Raw genomic sequence first — 20,104 nt, 5'->3', positions numbered from 1 at the left:
AAGGGTGAGGGTGGGGCGTCGTGAATCACAGTGGACTGTTGAATCTGATCAGTTGCACTTTTCATTGTGAGTCTCTGGTCTATGGAAGCTGTTTTCAGGTCCTGTGGGTTCACTGCAAGAGTGGAACTGAGGTCAGATAGACAATAAATAAGCAGGCACTACTGTGATAACTCTGACAGCACTGTTTCAGGGCAAGTGGTAAAATTCGTGTTTATGATACTGAGGTAAGCTTTAAGATTCATTTTTAATAGAGTTTTTTTTTTTATTAATAAAAGATCTACAATTGTGCTCTCATACTTAGGATCTCACAATCTAAATAATCATTTGAATAATAATGATATATATCAAATAAAACAATATAAGAAAACACAAATTACATAAGAAATAGCTTATGTTCAGGTAGTAATACCGTGGAGAGCTTGGTTTTATTTTTCAATTAATCTGCCAGTCATTTTATTCAATAATCTAAAAATAGTGAAAAAGTCTATCACATGTTGTGAGAGTCCAAGATGACGTATTCATTCATCTCTGTTCACCTGTACAATTCAGCTACTAGTGTCCATCTAAAATATAACACATCTATTTAAAAAAAATCTACAGACCCACTTAGAATGTCACTCTGGTGTTTTGAGCAGTCTTGTAAATGTTCTGTTTGGTTCAAATAAATATTTCACACTTCATCAAATACCAGCTCATCTCAGTGACCTTTACATGTCCTCAAAAACTGAGCACACAACATGAGCAGAAAAACCGAGCAGCTTTCACACAACATTTGTTTACCATCCTCTCTGTTTCCACCCCATCATCATCATCATTATGTGGTCCCATGACATCATAGCCACTGTAATACCTCATCGCAAACATGCTGACAACACGACTCTCCAGTGATAAGTGTTGGAAACCACTGTGCAAACATCACACATCCTTCAACAATGAATTGTAAGAGAGCCAAAGCTGGAGTGAGTTGTTCATTTGTTAAGGAAGTGACTTAACAAGAATTAATCAATAATTATTGATAACTTATTGACAGTCTGAGATGAGAAGCACTAGACGTCAAGACTAATGTCAGCCCTAGTTAGTTGCAGCCAAGAGATAAAACAAAAAAACAATAGAAGAGATTTCCGCAAAACTTGATGGAAGTATAATGTGAGTCTGGGAAGACCCCACAAAATGTTGACCAAGCCATATCCCTTACCTTAACCGTGAAAAATTCATGACTAACCCTAAACTTAACCTGAACATAATTCACATCTGACCTCTAACCTCGGGACCTCAGAAATTTAAGTTTTGCTTCAGGTCTACTGGTCCTAACAAAATCCATGTAAAGAGACATTTCCTGGAGATTAACTCTAAAGCCACATTCAGGCTTCTGTGTCGAAACTACGCTGTAGGGAAGCACGTAGCCAATGCACTGGGCCGAGCAGTCATAGTTTTTTGCGTAGGTGTGTGTGAGTCGTTCTGCAGTTACGGCGCTGAAACACTAGGGGCGGTAGAGTTTTTATGCTGGTGTTGGGTGTCTTCTGGTTTCTGTTCCCCTTATTTACAACTTCTCTGGTGTCGCTGTTTACTTCAGTACAATGGTTAGTGTTACTAAGTGGATCGTGTTAGAGTCGGAGTTGATAGATGTCGAAGAGCACTTACCTTTTCTTAAAGAACTGCCACGAAGAAAAGAAAGACAATGCCTGTGCAACTCAATAAAACAATGTCAGCGAGTTTGCTAAAGATGCGATTGCTACCAAGCGGACCAATCACAGCTCTTGGTGCAAGTCAGGATACGGTTAGGGCTCTGCTTAGGGTGGCTACGCGTAGGCTAGGCCGCAGCTTCGACGCAGAAGCATGAATGGGGCTTCATGTTTACTAGTTGTGTAACCCTAACCTTGCCCTTAAAGTGATAGTTTGCTTAAAGGACTCATTATCTACTCACCACTATGCTGATGGGTGGGAGACATGTTTGAGACCAAAAAACACTTTTGTTTCAGGGGCAAAGCGCGTTTCTGACAAGACAAATCTTCATAATGTCATTGTGTCAATAGATATAGGTCCCCTCAACACGAGTTATATTTCACATACACAGTGTAGCTGTGTTTTCAGTCAGAGAGTTGAGATGCAGCTACACACACCACCTCTAGAGTCGAAGGAGCGAGAGAGAGAGAAAGAGAGAGAGCGAGGGAGAGAGAGAGAAGCAGAGCGCAGAGACACTGACACACACAGATACAGAAAGGGGGAGAGAGAGAGAGAGAGAGAGAAGCAGAGACACACAAACACACACACAGAAAGCGAGAGAGAGAGAGAGGTGCGCAGAGACACACACACAGAAAGGGAGAAAAGGGAGGGAGAGAGAGAGAGAGGAGCTCAGAGACGCACACACAGAGAGAGAGAGAGAGAGAGAGAGAGAGAGAGAGAGAGAGAGAGAGAGAGAGTCATTGGAGGACCATGACAGTCCGGAGCGAGAGCAGGAAGAAGGAGTCTGAAACCTAAAACCTTCACCTGCGGCCGATGGGCGGGAAACATGCGCCCTGACAGAGATTCACGCAGCGGGACCTCACTCGCTCCTGCACCGACACCTTCACGGAGCTCACACGTTCCTGTGCGTCGACCGGGACGCGATGTTTAGGCGCAGACTATCGGCAGAGCCCCGCGGAGTTTGGCCGTGTGCTCCGTAGTCTGTCCGTCAGATGACACGTTGTTGAATCGGGAGACTCAGCGGTGAATTAAAGAAAAAAGAAAGAGAAAAACTAAACAAACAGGAGCAACGCGAATGTAGTCACCGGCCACGTCGCCAGCGTCTTCCCTGCGGACACTTTCGGCTTCCTCGCGGTGTCGTGTGGGCAAAGTAGCCCAAAGGGGGTGGAGAGGATGCAGGTGAAGAAGCACCGGGACTCGGACCAGAGCGGCGGGGACATGCTGGAGGCGGACGGACCCCGCAAAAACTCCTCATGCTTCTCAAATATCAAGATATTCCTGATATCGGAATGCGCCCTGATGTTGGCTCAGGGCACCGTCGGAGCATACCTGGTGAGTGAAGCTCTTGAAGAAGCCTCAGTGCTGGCTGCTCTGTCTCTGTGAACTTACCAAGACCCTTTAGCTCCCATCCAGACTTGTCTTACCCGGGTCTGGGTGCTTGCTCCTGAGCCGTGACATGAGATAGAAACCATGTCTCATGCATGGGACACATTCCATGTCCCCGTTGTAATGTCCCCCGTTAAATTGTCAGCTGTCGTGTCTAATTGCCTTTGATCATTATAGGCTCGGTTTGAGTTGTGATAACATTCAAGTTGAACCTTTCTCAACTTAAACTGAGGCAGTTTTTGATAATCTATGTAAAAAACAAAAAGGTTGACCTTTTAATCTTTGTTTGGAATAAATAATAATTATGTTTTATTAAATTGAGCAAGGCAGTAATTGGCTCTTTTGACCCAAAATGTCATTCAAGGTCAAGCACAGAGCCCTCCCATTCCTCCTGTTTCCTTTAGTTTGACTCTCTTTCAGTTTTGCTTCTGCTGAAACGTTGCCACACTGAGGAAAACGGTTTTAAAATATGTTCTTTGTACTTAAAAAGCTGGAATTGGAATTTGTGATCCTGTTTCAAAGAAGGAAGGAATCAGAAGTAGAATAGTCTGACATAGATTTTGTGGGACAAAGCGTAAGGGCTTTAAAATATTTCCTCAAAGTATCCCGGAGGAGACGCACAGCCCGGGGCAACCACTAAGAACATTTAGTTTCAATATTTGCAAGTGTTTATTTTCCAAGAATCCCACTGTTTCTTTAGCTCAGTCAATATTAATAGACCCAACCGTAAATGCTTTGGCCGTATTTGGAGTGGAACGTCTTATCTTCTCTTTTAGTGGACCTGCTGAGCATCAAGCATCCTGCAGCTCCGAGCTGCAGCCCGGCACAGCGGTGCCGCTCACAGTCAGTTAGGATGATTTCCTAAAGGGGATGTTCTTCCTCTTCCTCCACTGTTCATTTCTGATAAGACAGGCCTCACACTTCTGCTTTTTTAAGGGTGCACTTGCTTTGCACACCTGTCCCTACAGTGTCAGTTGAAACTTTCTAGCGTCAGTTGAGGTTTTGAGTCATTTCACTCCGGCCCGTTGATGTTTACATGAACAGGTCATCAGGCACCTGGTTTCACTGTCTGGTAAATTGGAGTCAACCCAAATGAGCCACTGTGGTGTCTCTGATTGGATGATGGGACTTAGGGCTGTTTGCTGGCAGTGAAGCAACAGAACTCGACTATCATGGCCCCTTTGCTTTTCTGTGAGCTGCTTACAGTACAAGACACTTAGCAACATGCTGTGTGACCTGATTTAGCAGCCTGTCACCCTGCGCAGGCTAATACCACTAAAGTTCAGACCTGACAGATCTGTGACGTCATCCTTGTACCATGATTCATGTGGGTTTTTCTGAGAAATTCCCTTTTGATACTTTCCCTGCTTTTGATACATTGAAGTAACTTTCTCTTGTAATTTCCTTAAAATATATATATAAACTTAATAATTTCACGATTTAGCTATTTTGAGTGTTGATTAAACTGACGACTACTTTTTGATTTGATGTATCATCTGTAAAATGTAGAGCCCGACCAGTAGGGTGATATTTTTCGGGGCTCATGCAGATACAGATGTTAGGGAGTCGAATATATTGGATGTTCGAAATATCATGATATATTAAAACACTTGGCAATGATTCCAAGATATCGTTATCAAACACTTAAGACAAAGAAATGTAGTTGAGGCGTGATAGTTTTACAGTTTAACCATGAACTTGATTTTTATTGGTCAACTGATAAATCAGGCAGGTTCTCGTATATTGTCAAAACATACCATAAAGAGGAGGATCACATTCTTAAATTGGAGATCTGAGAAGTTGTAGCATATATCTAATTTTATTAGCAAGTTTTGCCTCATAAATGACTGACATAATCGATCATTCAAGCGAAAAGGTCAAACATGGCACAGTTCCACCTTTACAATAACAGGTCTGGATGCTGTTTGTTCTCATATATGTTATAAATCTCAATATCTGTCGGTCTTCAGCTGATTCTCAGTCTGAGGAATCAGTTCGAACCAGAAGAGGCTGCACATTCAAACACACTTTCACACATGTTTCAGCTAATTTTAGATTATTTTAATTGCCGGAGTTAATATGATACACACGTCCTGGGAAACTCTATCTGTGACTTCTGTGCATGCCGCACCTGAGGATCTAAGCTCTGTTGGTTATAGCAACTCTTCCCCGATAAGAACCAAATCTGACACTTCAGGGCTCGAGCTGCAAAGTGAGACCAACACCCGAGCCTGAACTGTGTTGGTCTCAGCTGAGCAAACCTGTCAAACTTGCGGTCGCACTGAATCAGCTGAGTGTGGGAGGGAGGAGCCCAAACTGTCCAACGGGAACATTATTGTCTCTTTAAAAGCAGAATAAACATTGGGTGTGATAAATACGGTCCAATGAAGGATGTGTATTTTTCTAGGTAATGCTACTTTGACTCCTCAAATAACATTTAAATGTTTCAATAATCCCCAATTAAATTAACATCAATGTAACCTGTTGACATTTCAGGTTAATATACAGACATAATCTCCAAGGTAATTCATCGTAGGCGTCAGCCCTGGGCCTTCTTCATTAAACATTACATTGGTGTAGCCATTAACCGAGCAGCGGACGTCACATTCTGTTGAGAAAAGTGGTAAACATTAAAAAAATCCAGAATGACATGCTGTTTCTATTTTACTCAGGTAGTATTTAGATGTTGTAAAAAGTAGAACTATGCCATATACCAACAGCTGATACTACAGATGTATTTTTTTTTCAACATAAACAAGCAGATCTTGAAAATAACTCATTCAGAGCAGTTGAAGTACTTTAACTAACCTTGAGTCAACCTTCAGTAAGTCACACCTCATAAAACCCAGTGGATGTGATTCTAAATAGCTCCGGCTTCACTTATAAACGGCCTCTGTGCCTCGACAAACGTCACCACGTTAAACCTTAACCTGCTCACAGGAACGTCAGCCTCCAGCATCATTCTCTGCCTGCCTCATAATACCTAACAACATCCTGAAACCACTGGGTGGAAGTTTGCTCAGACAAACACTGGCTCATCTGTCAGGTGATGTGATCGGACGTCATGCTGCAGTGTGTTGAAGTTTGTTTTGTTGCCATGCAGCCAATTAAAACCTTTCCACAGTGCGAGACGCTATCCGGACAAATATGACCGCTGAGCTGTCTGCAATTTTATCCTGGTTGTAATCCTCCTGGAAGGCTGCCTGTTAAAGTCACAGTGGAAGTGCACAAACATGTTGAACCTGGCAACGGGAGCTTAACTCAACCAGAGTGTTTCCACCGCACAAGCTGTCCGCCATACACACTCTTGCTCAGGCCTCCCGTGACGGGATGGTATCTGATTAGATAATGGCCCCCACTCCTTTTGCGATGTTTTGTTGCCGTTTGCGTAGAACTAAAGCTGTAATGTCGACGGGTTGTTTGGGCTTGGCATCGCCTCTAAGAACAAGATGAGGCAACACTGTGACCAGAATGCGTAAACGCAGCCCCGTCCAGTGCGTTCGCAGTCGTGAGAAAGAGCTTCCCCAAAGGGTGGAGATGTCATGACTCTTTCCTGAAGTTTTCCATCCACTCAACATCACTGGAGGACACTGGCACGAGCCGCTCCCAACAATCATCCTCGCCCTGCCTTGATGTGCAGTGACGGAAGGACTGCGGTCGTGTTCAGAGCAGCTGCAAGTACGACCTGCTGTCACTACTGCTTCTTAAAAAGTCACAGAGGACATTTTTTAAAGTGCTACAATGACAAAACAGGCTGTACAGTGTTTGTCTCTGTTGACAGTGATGACTCCTCGTCCACTTGCCCGTGGTGCATTAAGTCTAGCTTCGAACGGGACGGGCATTTTTAGAAACAGGTCGTAGTTTACTACCCGGCGTCTGTCCCGGGTGTATGGTACAGTTCCTGCTTCAGGACAGATTGTAGTATCATAGAACAAATTCAACTTTGGACATAATGCTAAAACTTAACTGTCCTGCTCATTTCCAATTAGGCATCACATCTGGAGTTTAGATTGTGATGTAGATGGCTGTTTTAGAGACGTACTGGAAAACCAAAGTGGACACAGAGTCTTCATTCATACAAATATGCTTTAATTTATAAACAGCATTATCAAACTAAAATGTTCTCTTTTTTTGTCTCTGTATGAGTTTAAATCCCCATCCATACTGAAATGCACTTCATGTGGTCACTCACGCACTCTGGGCACTTGCATGCAGGTGTGAAAAGACTCCTCGAAGTATAGCTGGTCTCCTACGCATATAACAGCTGTATCAATGTTAAATGCAGAACTTAACTGCACAACAGCTGTTAGCAAAAACAACATGGTCAGCAATGTTTGTAATTGACTGGTAGCTGAGTCTGATGGGGGTTGTTTTCTTCTGGTCGGGATCAACTGATAGGAGCCTGACGTATCTGCGAAGGCTACGTCGTGACCGAAAACACACAATCAGTGAACGGTGGGGAGTGTCTACGTCATTGTTTCCAAACTTCTTAATTTCTAACCTGATCAAACAAAAACAAAGCACCAGAGTTTTAGAACCAAAACTCGGCAAGCAGCAATTACTAAAAATGTCTGTGGACCCCAGGCGAATCTGCAAACTGTCACTGAAGGAAAGTGGAATGGTTTGTGTTGAATGCACGTGTGATGTTTTACAAACTTTTAAAGGACAATATGTACAGACAGAAAGTCTAGTAACAGAGTCTATGATTTTATATGTAGTGACGTAATGTGAAGTTAAATAAAGAACTTTAGTGTAGTTGCATGAAAGGAAAAGGATGATTTTGATCAATCACTTCCACATTTGGCCCTGAAGCAGCCTTCTCAAGCCTTAAACGTTGTTTTACGTCAAACCAAACGTCATTTCATTTACTCACGTCAGATAGTTGGAGCTAGTTCTGCTCCAATTCAAATCCACTGGGGACATTAATCTGGGCAAACTCGGCATTTGATGGGAAAATGTTCCAACAACGAAACCACAACTTGATTCATCTTGCGGTGAAGTCACTCTCTTCAGAGTGGGGTGTTTGTGTTGGCAGGATGTGCTCTCTCTCTCCCTCTCTCTCATTTTTCTGTAGAGCTCAGTCCCAACTCTTTAACTGCGCCGGCAGCAGGGAGATGGAAAATTGTGATGCCATTTCAGGGACAGTTTGGGACAGATCTGAAAATAGCTTGATAACTGTTTAAATGAGTCACTGTGGTTCACATGGACACAGAGAGACGGTTCCCACACACATCACAAGCAAACACACAGTCGCCCTCTCTGCTTGATTGTGCTTCATTTGATGGAGCCTTCACCACCTAACAGTATTTAATCAGCGACTCCTGAATCATATCTGACAAACTGTCACAAAAAACAACCCCTCTGCTGTGTTTGCTTCGGCTGAGAGTCGTGGAGGCTGTGTGGACGACAGCTGGTGGAAGAGAGAGAAGCTCGTGGTGAGCCGTTCCGACCGTGGAAGTAAACGTTGCTGTGCGCGGTTAATTGGAAACAGAGGCCTGTTGGCAGGGAGGAGACACAGTATGGAACAACTGAGCAGTCTGTCATTCAGGATATTCCAATGGAAAGAAGCTGTTTAAACTGCATGACTCACGATTTCTCCAAGAGCTCGTCCAAAAGAATCAAATAAAGGCCCTGTGTTCTCCTAGTGTCAATGTGTGATGTGATCTGGAGGTTGACATCTGGTTCTTGTAGTATCTGTTGACCGTGATCACATCTTAATATTTAAGTTATATTTAGTTTGGGAAGTTTTTGAACACTACTATCTCTAGGGATGTGTTAACGCCCCTGCTTTGATAGATCACACAATGCGTAAATTGGAATATTAGCATTGAGATGCTTATGGCTAGTATCCTGATAAATCATAAGATGAATTTCTCTTTCCAATACTGACATGAAATTCCCACACCCTTCTTAATTATTTCCTCTTTTTTGCTTCGTGCATCTTCACTATCATAGCCGTGGTTTAATGTAGTGCTCTGTTGTTGTTTTCAGGTGAGCGTGCTGACCACCCTGGAGCGGCGGTTCAACCTGCAGAGCGCTGACGTGGGGGTGATCGCCAGCAGCTTCGAGATCGGCAACCTGGCATTGATCCTGTTTGTCAGTTACTTTGGGGCCAAAGCACATCGCCCCCGTCTGATAGGCTGTGGGGGCATCGTCATGGCGCTTGGCGCCCTTCTCTCTGCTCTCCCGGAATTTCTAACAAATCAGTACGAGATAAGGGCTGCATGGAGGACTGACGTGGGTCGGGATGCTTGCTTCAACACCAGCAGCAGGGAGGCTCAACTGGCAGAGGACGATGTGTGTAACAAAAAGACTAACACCAACATGATGTACCTGCTGCTGATCGGAGCCCAAGTGCTGCTGGGGATCGGAGCCACACCGGTGCAGCCTCTAGGAGTGTCCTACATCGATGATCATGTGAAGAAGAAAGACTCCTCACTCTATATAGGTGAGTCCTAATCATACCACTCTGTAAGATGTCCACAATCCAGATTTCTCATAATCTGCTGGTAAAAAGACAATAATGAAAGATGGCTGCGATCAGGGAAAGTTAGAGAACCACAGGCTGAATGAATTTCCTGGTAAGATAAGCAGTGCTTGAAGAAGAACCCAGATGATTATCCCGCTGGAAAGCAAACATGTATTTTGCTGCAGTACAGTGATTTCCCAGGGCTTCTGATCGGTACTGTGGAAAATTGGCCATAAATGTGTTGTTTGTCGCCATCAGGTGCAATGTTTGCTCCGAGTCAACACGGCGTGTACATGTACTTTATTTGTGTTCTTCTGCTGCGCACCATCTCCCTGTGTGTTCAAGCACAGGCCTGCTCACGTGAGTGCCAGGTGAGCACATCTCAGAGCAATTTAATCTCCATTACACAGGTTTCAGAGGTGAAGGGGCCAGAAACAGGTTCAATATCTCTGCTTCGCACAGTCTTTTTCTCAAAGGCGAGATGCTGCTGATGTGGCTCTTCCAGGTTTTAAGGTGCATTCAAAGTGCTTTCTGTGCACAACTCTGACTGCACAATGGCTGCTCGGGGATGTGTATTTGCTGTGATGTGTATATTTAGCATTCGGTATACAGGAGGCAGCTTAATACTTTTGTCATTAAGCCGTGAACAGTTTTCACTTCTGTAGCATTTTCTGTAAATCCATATCAGATATTTTAAAGGACGAACCACTCAGGGAGATTTTTTTTTTACTGTGCTTACAAACTAAGACTCTGCATATTTATTTTTCCTCTGATTACTAACAAATAATGATAATAATGATAGTAATAATAATAAACTTAATTTATGTACCTTTCAAAACATGGTTACAAAGTTCTTTACAAGAAAAGGAAAAGAAATTGAAGGCAAAAATTAGAAACAGTTCACAACATTAGATTAGAAATAAAAGAATACTAATGTTTCAGATGAGAAACAGTAAAATAAGCTTATATATATATTTTTTTTCATTTAGCGTGTCTTAGCTTAGCCTGGCCCAAATACATGCAAAGGGGTAGTGGGGATCTATCAAAAGATAAAATGTACCAACCAGAACTTATAGTTTAATTTGTAAAAATCGCAGTGTAAACACAACTTACTGTTTTGCCAGCATGGAGCAGTCTTTATGCTCAGCTAAGCTAAGCTGTTAGCTCCAGCTGCACTTTTACCACACAGACATGATGATGTATTCATGCGCTCCTCGGAAGGTCCCACTTCCAGAGTTGTGAACTTGTTTTTCCGCCTTCGGTCTGTTCATGTGCTTTGAAGTAAGAATGTGAGAAAAATATGTACGCTGCAAACAACATGTCCTTTTTACGTGTTTACAACTTGTACACTGTGACACCTCTTTGCTTGGTTTGCATAATAATGAAGAGCAAAGAAAAATGATCATGTGTGAGTTTATCATAAAATTGTCTGTACTGGATACAAAGTCTGCTGTTAGGTGCTTGTGGGGGTTTGCAAGTTTAAAAGTGATCTTAGTTGTTTCAACTTGAAACGGAGTTCATGTGAATTTTCTAAGTAAGATGAACGTACAAAAAGTCTTGGCAGGTGACAGAATAGATATTTTTCCTGTAACTACTTGTTTCAAGTTATAAAATCGTGACCTTTTAACCTGCATATTAAACTTCCTAGTTTCACATTGAGGTTTCCACTACAATAGTAGCATCTGCTTCTTTGTGTTGACTGTGACCTGCCTTTATTTTGTTATCCAGTTTATGAGAAGATGAGATGTGTTTGCATAGTGTGTGTTTTGTTGTCAGTGTGGGGCGGAGACCATAACAGCCCGGATAGAGGGTGCGTTCAGGGATGGAACACGCCCTTTACGCAGCAGCAGCAGCATATGGGTGGCCTTTGTCACTCAAATACAGATGTGACCCGCAAACAAAGGCGTCAGTCTGCAGCCCTGTAATCTCGAGCCCAAAGCAGATTTTCTTAATTGCCGCCGACTGTATTTATGTGTCCTGAACATGAGCAGCACCTAGAGCTTTGTTTGAAACATAAAGAGCATGAGACGGGCTCCTCACATCTTGGCACCACCGTCGTTGGGCTTGTTCGCAGTTGACGGTGGGAAGTGATTGAAGTTGGGCCGGTGCAAGGAGGAGGAGAGATTTGGTTCTGTCCTCCTCTGATAAGCTGCGACAAGAGCTGGAGGAAAAACAAGCGGTGAGCAGCGAGGAACAATGTGGTATTGAGTCGCGCTCAGCTGATCGTCCTAATCCTCCTGCTGCAGGCGTGTCATGTGCCTGCAGCTGCATGAATGGAGTAGATTGTCTGGAACTCTGTGAGATTTCCTTTCACATACTGTTGAAATATTTGGATTATTCGCCAGTTTACGTCAACACATTCACTTTGTTGAAGCTGCAACATTAAGTAAATCTTTTTGAAAAGTCTACACTTTACACCTAGAAGTTCTGTAGGATCAGTCTTGTGATCATGTTTAGTTCTCTGTAAACTTGTATGTGAACTTGAAGTACACTCAGGAGCGTGTATACCTCCACCATCACCCAACTGTCTCCGTATGAAACCACTTTTAAATCCACTAGATTGTGTTTGGATCTGCACACATTCATAAATATCAGTCCCTTAAAGATGTCTTTTTTTTTATGCCTCTGCGTCGGTGACAGCCAGTGGCTGCAGGCAAAATGTTTTCATGTTTTTTGTCCCATTACAGTGAACGTGATATCTCAAGAATTCCTTGAGGGAATTTTCTTAGAATTTGGTAAAAATATTCACTGATACTGATTTGTTTTTGGTGGTCAAAGGTCAATGTCACGGTGACATCACAAAGCACGTTTTCCGACGTGTGAATGCAGTATCTCTGAAACGCCTTGAGGGAATTCTTTCACATTTGACAGAAGCCTTCACTTGAGTTTGGATTTCCTCTTGGTAGCCCAAGGTCATGTTTATTTTTTTCTTGAACATGATATCTTAAGACCAGCTTAAGGGAGTGTCTTGAAATTTGGTGCAAAACTTGAACTCAAAAGATGATTTGATTAGATTCTGGTGCCTGAATGGTCAAGGGTCAGGGTCCTCATGTTACTGTATATCACTTGTCAAAGGTAAAGTTGACAGGGATCTCTTATATGAAAATAAGCATGTAGAAATATGTACAAAGAAATTGCACTGGTTGGCGGAGGCATACAGCCGCAATGCGGTATTTCTACTTTCATCACGATACATGAATAATTTTCGGGGAAATCAACAAAAACGTTAGTTAACGAAAGTGAAAATAAACATCCTGGATTCACCCCCTGAACCGAATCTGCATAAAAATCTGAAGAGTTCTTCCTTTGGTCATGAAATTTCATGGAAAACCATTGAGTAGTTTTTGCAGAGTGCTGGTAACCAACACAGATTAAAACATAACGTCCTTTGCCGAGAGAATAAGTCAAATAGTATTAGCTTGTCAACATCACATCATCTTATCGGATTAATGTAGTTTTTCTTTTATTATTATTTTATATCATTATTTATTTAAAAACATGGAAGTGAATGCATCCATCATCTCCATCATCTCATGTTGTTTCTGCAGTGCTTTAAGAAGGAATGTAGGAGCGGTAACAGAAATAAAAAAACACCTTTCCAATCTGACACCAGAAACTTTACGCTCACTCCTCTGACAGCTGCCAACAGATGTGCTGCAGTAAAACTTCCTCTGCTCCCTCGTTTTCAAACTAGTACCACGTTACAAGTATCTACATGCTCTGTTCTTCTTTCTCCTTGAAGCACGGATTGTACTTGTGCTGTAAATCTTAGATTTTTTTTTTCCATAATTTCACCCGGAGGTTAAAAACATTGCGATTAATCCTGATTTATGAAACACGAAGCACCAAGTGTAATTGCAGCTTCTTCTTTTTTTTTGCTGCAGCTGTTGCCTGCGCCGCTAATGTCAAAGCAAATTCTTGCACGTCGATGTGTTATTGTTAAAATTAGAGCCTGAGCTAATAGTCCAGGTGAAAAAGTGTGGGCCCTCGGCGGAGGGATGTTCCCCGCGCCGCCAGAGCAGGGAGAGCAGAGTCGAGAGGCCTGGGGAAGAGTCATAATTACAGAATGAGGCAGGAATGCCAACCAGCCGGCGATGAGGTGGGTCGGGACGCACATGCATTCCTCACAAGCCTGTGAATAACCACTCTGACTGCCTGGCGTTACTGGGAGTGCAGCAGCAGACAGAGCCCACTGCTGTTTAAACAACTGTAAAACACACTCAGGCAAAGTCTGCTCCGACTCTTCAAAGAGCTCTTTGTCCTCGTCCGTCTCTCTCCGGTGAAGACGAGAACGTTCACCGTCACTCTGAGGAGATTTCAGGAGCTTGCGCTGCTAAATGATGCACGTTCTTCTTAAAAGGAAGCACTTCTGTGTCGTCAAGAAAACACTTTGAATGCCGTCACTGCCGAAGTCAAGAATCTATCAAACATAAACACATGTACTTTATGGCCTTGTGTTGTTTTGGTCTGTTCCCGGAGTCTAGACACACCCACTTGTCTCTGGCTAAAGGAAACAAATACGATTGGACAGATTGCGTCAACAGGATCTCCATTCCCACTGCTCGATGACCTTTCACTATCCACTGCTAATTCTGGCTCTTCCCACAGGACCCCCCAGACTGCATAAATATACTGTACAGGACCCACAGAGAGGAGTTTGGAGCTGACGCTGTGTGGCGACCAGCACCGTCTCATTGCAGCTGCCTCTGCAGGTTTCAGATGTTTTTAAACAGCCAGGCGTTTCTTCATTAAACCGTAATGTAAACTATGCAGCGGCTGCAGTACGGCTCAGATACAGTATGGAGTAGTTTGAAAGTAGGATATTAATTAATTCATCAATGTCATGGCTTTTTATTTGAAATACCACAGAGCTGGACATGTGGACTTTGCTTGTCGCGTAATAAATTTAAGACATTTATGATCAGATTTCAAAGTACTGAAGGAGAGAGCAGAGGAGGCTCCTGGTGCAATTTTCTAAAGTAGCTTCTTTTACTCTTCTTACAAATGACTCAGTAATCAAGTACATTTACTGTAGTAGTATTTCAAATGCAGTTTCTAGGTTTGTACTTAATTTAATCTCATGCAACATAGTACTTCTTATACTACTACTTGTTCACTGCATTTCAGAGGGAAATAGTCACGACTCCACTACGTTTGTTTTACAGGTGTGGTTAAACCAGGTTTGTGTTTTATTTGTTTACAATCATCACACTGTCTGAATTAAGTTGGGTGGAGATATTAATCTTATGTCCTGAAACTCTAAAACAATTAGGTAGCTTGCCCCTCCCTAATAGGTAATAACAAAACCAAACAAAGGGCAAGCTGATCAGTTTGTACAGAGACTAGAAAGAGAACTGACTGGGCAGCATGAATGAAGAGACGTCCGTGTGTGTGTGGATTTTAGATAAAAAATATATGATCACTGAAGTTCTAATTCATTACTATTGAATAAACTGCCAAATATATAATGCTGCTCATACTTTAATTGATAAACAGTAAATCATCAATGTACAAAGAAAGAAGTATACTGAGGATACTTGTCAGTACATATTTCTGTCTATACTCCTGAAGTAAGATTTTGAATGTAGTACTTTTATATCTTGTACATGCAACATAGAATTTACGCCATAGTACCGCTGCGGTACATGTTAACAGTGATCTGTAGCTTGTATAATGTTAACCATGTTCAACTTTTTAATTTAGCATGTTAGCTTACTAATATTTAAAGGAATAGTTTTGTTGAACTTTGACCTGCTGCTGTTGGTACTTTAGTGATTAGAATTTCTCATGAGAGCATCATCGATGTCTAAAAGATATCTCAGTAATGGATGAAATAAAGGTTGACATATTTCTAACTGGATCTGCTCCACTGATTTACCAATATTGATGTCACCTGACCCATGCAACTACGAGGTTTGAAATAAATCATCAGTTTCTTGACAGCAGCCTTATCAGAGAACATATTTGCATATCAGTCAAATGAGTCACTTTAAAGTGTATTTGCAAAACCACTAGCCTGAGGGTTCTATCATTGCTCGCCAGACAGCAGCCGCTCACACAACAGAAAGAGAGCTACTTATTTTCAACAACCTACTTCAGCTTCTGAGCTAATGACCTCCTTGTTTTCTACTAATAAAAACACGTCTTGTGTTCCAACATGTCTCGCCGGACGAGCCACCAAACCGGACAAAGTACGCTGCTGCCTACATTTATGATTTGTGAGTGAAAGGGATAAATAAATGTGAGGCAAGTGCACGAGAGGCCATGAAGTTTTATTGGCGAACGCAAACCTGTCAGAGAGGACATACTCTCTTTCTCTCTCTTTGTCAAACAAGCAAACTTGGAATGCCCAACGAGCAGTGGGGAAACACCAAAGTCCTTTTTTGGCGATGTGACCTGAGGCCAAATAGCTGCCTCCTCCTGAAGAGTTATACAAATTATAAAGAAGATAGTTCACTGATTATAAAAAGTATGAAGATGTGTCTTTCCTATCCCTGTTTTCTGCTGCTCACCACTGCTTTGTGGTTCATTTTCTTTTCTTTCACCAAAGCTCCTGCGTGTTTCTTCAAACTGTCATATCTCGGCAGTTTTCTAATGAGACGTTTCATCATGTTATGTTCACTTCAGCTCTGCGGGAATAAATTTAGCTTCGGGTTTGGTAGGAAAGAGACAAAAGGCGTGGTCCTCGAGGGGACTTGTCAACATTCCTGCTAAAATGCTGCGACTCCAAACAGTTGCTGCGGCAGGGCGTTTATATAAGCTACTTAAACTCGCCGCATGTTAATGTCATCTTGAAGGATTATTTTCTAAATGGGTTTTTCCGACCCCGCCATAAGCTGCATGCCAAGTTTGCCTAGCAACACCAGTTTGTTTTATCTCAAGATGGTGAACGGCGTTGCAGTAAAACGCTCATCAGCTCGCCGCTGCTCCTCTGCATCGCCGGTATGAACTGTGTGTCTTCCTGCTGTGTGTGTGTGTGTGTGCGACAGGAGGCTCAGTGCTGTAGCAGCTGAGTGACCAACACAGCCCCCCCGTTTCTCCCCGACTGGTCCTCGAGGGTAGAGGGAGCGATGCACATCAGATTATCTTGTATCCAACAGGTCGACACGATTCTTCTGTCTCAAATCTGATCATTAATTATCCCCAAGCGCTCCCAAGTATCACATCGTGTAAAGAAGTCCGAGAGGAGCTGAGCCGACAGAGGCCGAGCAGAGGGTGACTGCTGACTCGCTCCTGCTACAATTCATAGTGATTGATTAGTCGACCTTTCATCAAATTCAAGGGATTAATTCAGCCGTTTTCGGTGATGAACTCCGGAAAATGAGCCGACAATGGGGTCCAGACCTTCTTCACATTTTGACTCTCACACATTAAAGGTGACGGGAGATTCTGTAGGTCAGACGCATTCAGGGGAGGTGTGGGGGGGGGAGTCACATGAAGCATACATGAGGCAGGACATGACGTGTAAATTCTGCTGCATAGCATCGACACCACTGTCGGTTTTCATCACCAAAGTCTTGGTGTCTTTCCAAGGTGGCATCTTCTACGTCCTCTACGTTTAAGAAAGATCTTTATCACCCTGAAATATTTGTGTTCTTTTAGTTTGTTTTTTTGTTCTGCATCTGTCGGGGTGTTAAAAACGTCATCATCGTGCCCACTCGCTGGCAGTGAATTCCCGGGACATAATCCTGCCACGTTCTCACATGGACCCACTCCGACATAATCCCGAATTCAAAGTGGCTTTATGTTTGTGTCTCCCTCCTGGGCAGTGAAGAGGCAAAACACATGAAGCTAATTCGTCCACTGTTCATTTTAGATTTTTTTGTTGCTGTTTTTCTCAGATGATACCAGCGGGTGGAGGAGTTGTTTGTTTACACGTGGATCCGATATGAATCAGATGGGGCGCGTTCACAAAACTGTCTGAGAATGTTATATGAACCTCAGATGGCTGTGAATGTCTCACGCAGTTGGTTTTAACACTCCCAGATTTTCTGCTGTGTGTCATCATGTTGTGTAGCAGCCTCCTCATATGGCCACTGGAGTGACTCACCTCAGCCAATCTGGTGTTTTGGTGGAGTCATACGGCAGCGACTCCATAATTATGTCAGTGCATGTTTTGTGTGGTTAGATCACAAAGGTAAATCCCACACTTTGTGTTTGTTTTTGACAACACAGACGGAAGCATGACGACATATGAATTGGGTATTTTTATATATACTGTATATTTACAAAGATCTTGACCTGTTTTTTAAACACATTTCTGTGTATTTGAAAAGTTCTGCTCTTAGAAATGGCTCAGGGTTGGTAGTTTAATATTATAATTTCCTACATTTACAGTGAATGAATCATGACGAAAACAATTCTATATCTTGAAATATAGATGTGTAAACAGGTGACGGAGAGTGTGGGGTTCAATCCCCAGCTGCTGCCTTCATCACCAGGTGTCCAAGAGCAAGACACTTGTAGATTATCCAGTGCCTTGTGTGGTAGTCATTGGTGAGTGTGTATGTAGGTGTTAGTGAACGGTAAATTAAAAAAGCTATTTGGACAAGAGCACCATGTAAAAATGTTGGTATTTATTGACGCACATTCCCCATAAATGCGAGCGCTGCTTGACGTGTACTAGTTAATTTAACAGATTAAAACATGGTCGTCTGTTGTCCACAAGCAGAAAAGCAGCTGCTTCATATCAGCCATTTAAGATTGACTTTAACTGTGCTTTAGATCAGAATGATATTCAGATTTCATTTAGATGTCAGCTGCATAAACTTAAATGAGACTCTTTTTTTGCTGTTTGAGGCAACTGGTCAGCTGATGTCAGTGATCGTCGCTACGGAACTGGACACCCATCTCTGAGTTAGGCTGGGGACAGGATGGTCAACTTTTTGGGGCTTAAAATAAGTCGGTCTTTCTTGGAACGAGGTCTTTTGAAGATCATTTTCAGTCCCACTCGAAATGGAGGCCAACGTCTCTGGCCTGCTGAACCTTTCGTCCCTCAGCCGGGTCGTCAGGGAACTGGGCAAGTGTGAGTTTGGAAGCCGGTAAAATGGGTCAGACCTCTGTATGAAATGGATCAGCGATGGATATCAGATGTGAGACCTTCGGGCCGTCTCACCAGATCCCACGGAGCCGTATGTTGAAGCTTCTGTCTATGGCTACAAACATGTTTCTATGGTTTTTTCCTAGATCGCCCTCTGCAGGGGTGGAGATGTGACTCAGTGGCCAGAGCAGTCCTCTATATAGCACGTTGCCTTTATTTTGGCCTGAACATTCATGTGGTACGTTTTTCTTTCCATCCCGAAACCCTGTGGCTCCAGTAAAACCTAAACCCCAACACCACCCAGCCCTCTCCAGGCAATCTGGGTCAGGCTCTGTCACCGCTGATTAAAAAGGGGATTTTTGGTCATCCACTGGGGGAGGAGCATGGGGATAAGAGGTGGGAGGAGACAGATCATAAACAGAGCAGCATCAGCAAGCCGTTGCCACAGGAACAGCCGGTTGTTTGGCCGTGTTTTTTTTGTGACTATTGGATTGAAATGCTGAGTCGTTCCTCTTCTGGCGAGGAGGCGGTCCTCCCTCTGCTGAGCCAGGTCGTTACACGGATGACGCCTCAGGCGGCCGGTCATCCCCCGTCGTGGACTTGTCGTACACTTAACTGCTCGTTTTTCAGAATAAAAAAAAAACGAGCAGTCCCGACCTTGGCCGAGGACTTTGCTCAGGAAATACAGATTCACACTGCGCCTGTGGCTTTACCACAAATCCGTAGCCTCATTGATTGAGTGGTTCGTAAGTGGTTTCTCCGTGGGCTCCTAGGATTACTCAGAAGCATGTTCAGCACTTAATCCCCATATCACTGATGGTGGAGAGTGAGGGATAACAGTGCCTAATTAAATGGACTCTGATCAATAGGTGGGCAGTAATTATAATTGACTGTTTGATTCAGCCGACTGTTACTTACTCAGTGGGAAAACAGAATCTTATGTCTAATCCAAACGGGTCGTGTTCCATTTGTTTAATTGAGTTAAATGTTGTTTATTTTTCTTGTCACAGCAGAGGTTGATTATGATAGTTTTGCAGTGATATAACAAGAAGGTATAATGTATGCGTACCCCGCCTCCTGACCAAAGTCTGACCATGCTCCATCTACCCCCATGACCCTCAAAGCAGCATAGATAATGGATGGATGGATGGATGGATGGAGTCCTAAAGGGGTTAATTATGTTTTTAGTCATGCTAGTGCTGTGGCCCTCTGGATAAAAATGTTTCCCACCATTTTGGCTCCTAATTTATCTCAACAACCATGTACTGAATTTTGGTTTTGTGAAGTTGAATTTCAAAACTGACTTTGAAAGACGACCAAATACCAGCGAAACCAGGGGTTCTTTACTGGGACGTGTTGTCTTTTGATGTTCGGAAACAAGATGTTTATGGTCATGAGGTGAATGAACTGTTTTTGTTTACTGCTAATTAGCTAAGTTTGGCATACTAGCACACTGAGCCATAGACAGTCGACATGGTAAACATAGTTAAACTTATTTCGTTCAGCTTAACCACTTAGAGCCTCAG

The 20,104-nt window shown here is 43.0% G+C and overlaps 1 protein-coding gene across 2 annotated transcripts in view; it reads left to right on the top strand.

Moving 5' to 3' along the window:
* The first annotated feature begins 2,121 nt into the window (after window positions 1-2,121).
* The window catches only part of slco3a1a (solute carrier organic anion transporter family member 3A1a), a 36,800-nt gene continuing 18,817 nt past the window's right edge, over window positions 2,122-20,104 (top strand). Inside the window, exons 1-3 of one of the 2 annotated variants that reach the window (XM_053427410.1) lie at window positions 2,122-2,293; window positions 2,345-3,015; window positions 9,061-9,517. In XM_053427410.1, the coding sequence (XP_053283385.1) occupies window positions 2,857-3,015; window positions 9,061-9,517 (616 nt within the window). In that variant the 5' untranslated portion in view covers window positions 2,122-2,293; window positions 2,345-2,856. Of the gene's footprint in view, window positions 3,016-9,060; window positions 9,518-20,104 lie in introns of both variants that reach the window. The other variant, XM_053427409.1, reaches the window with a different exon arrangement.

This window comes from Pleuronectes platessa, chromosome 7 (genome assembly GCF_947347685.1).
Source record: "Pleuronectes platessa chromosome 7, fPlePla1.1, whole genome shotgun sequence".
In the NCBI taxonomy this organism is placed as follows: Eukaryota; Metazoa; Chordata; class Actinopteri; order Pleuronectiformes; family Pleuronectidae; genus Pleuronectes; species Pleuronectes platessa.
The sequence above is the reverse complement of the archived record's forward strand: the minus strand, read 5'-3'. Positions and strand labels throughout refer to the sequence as shown.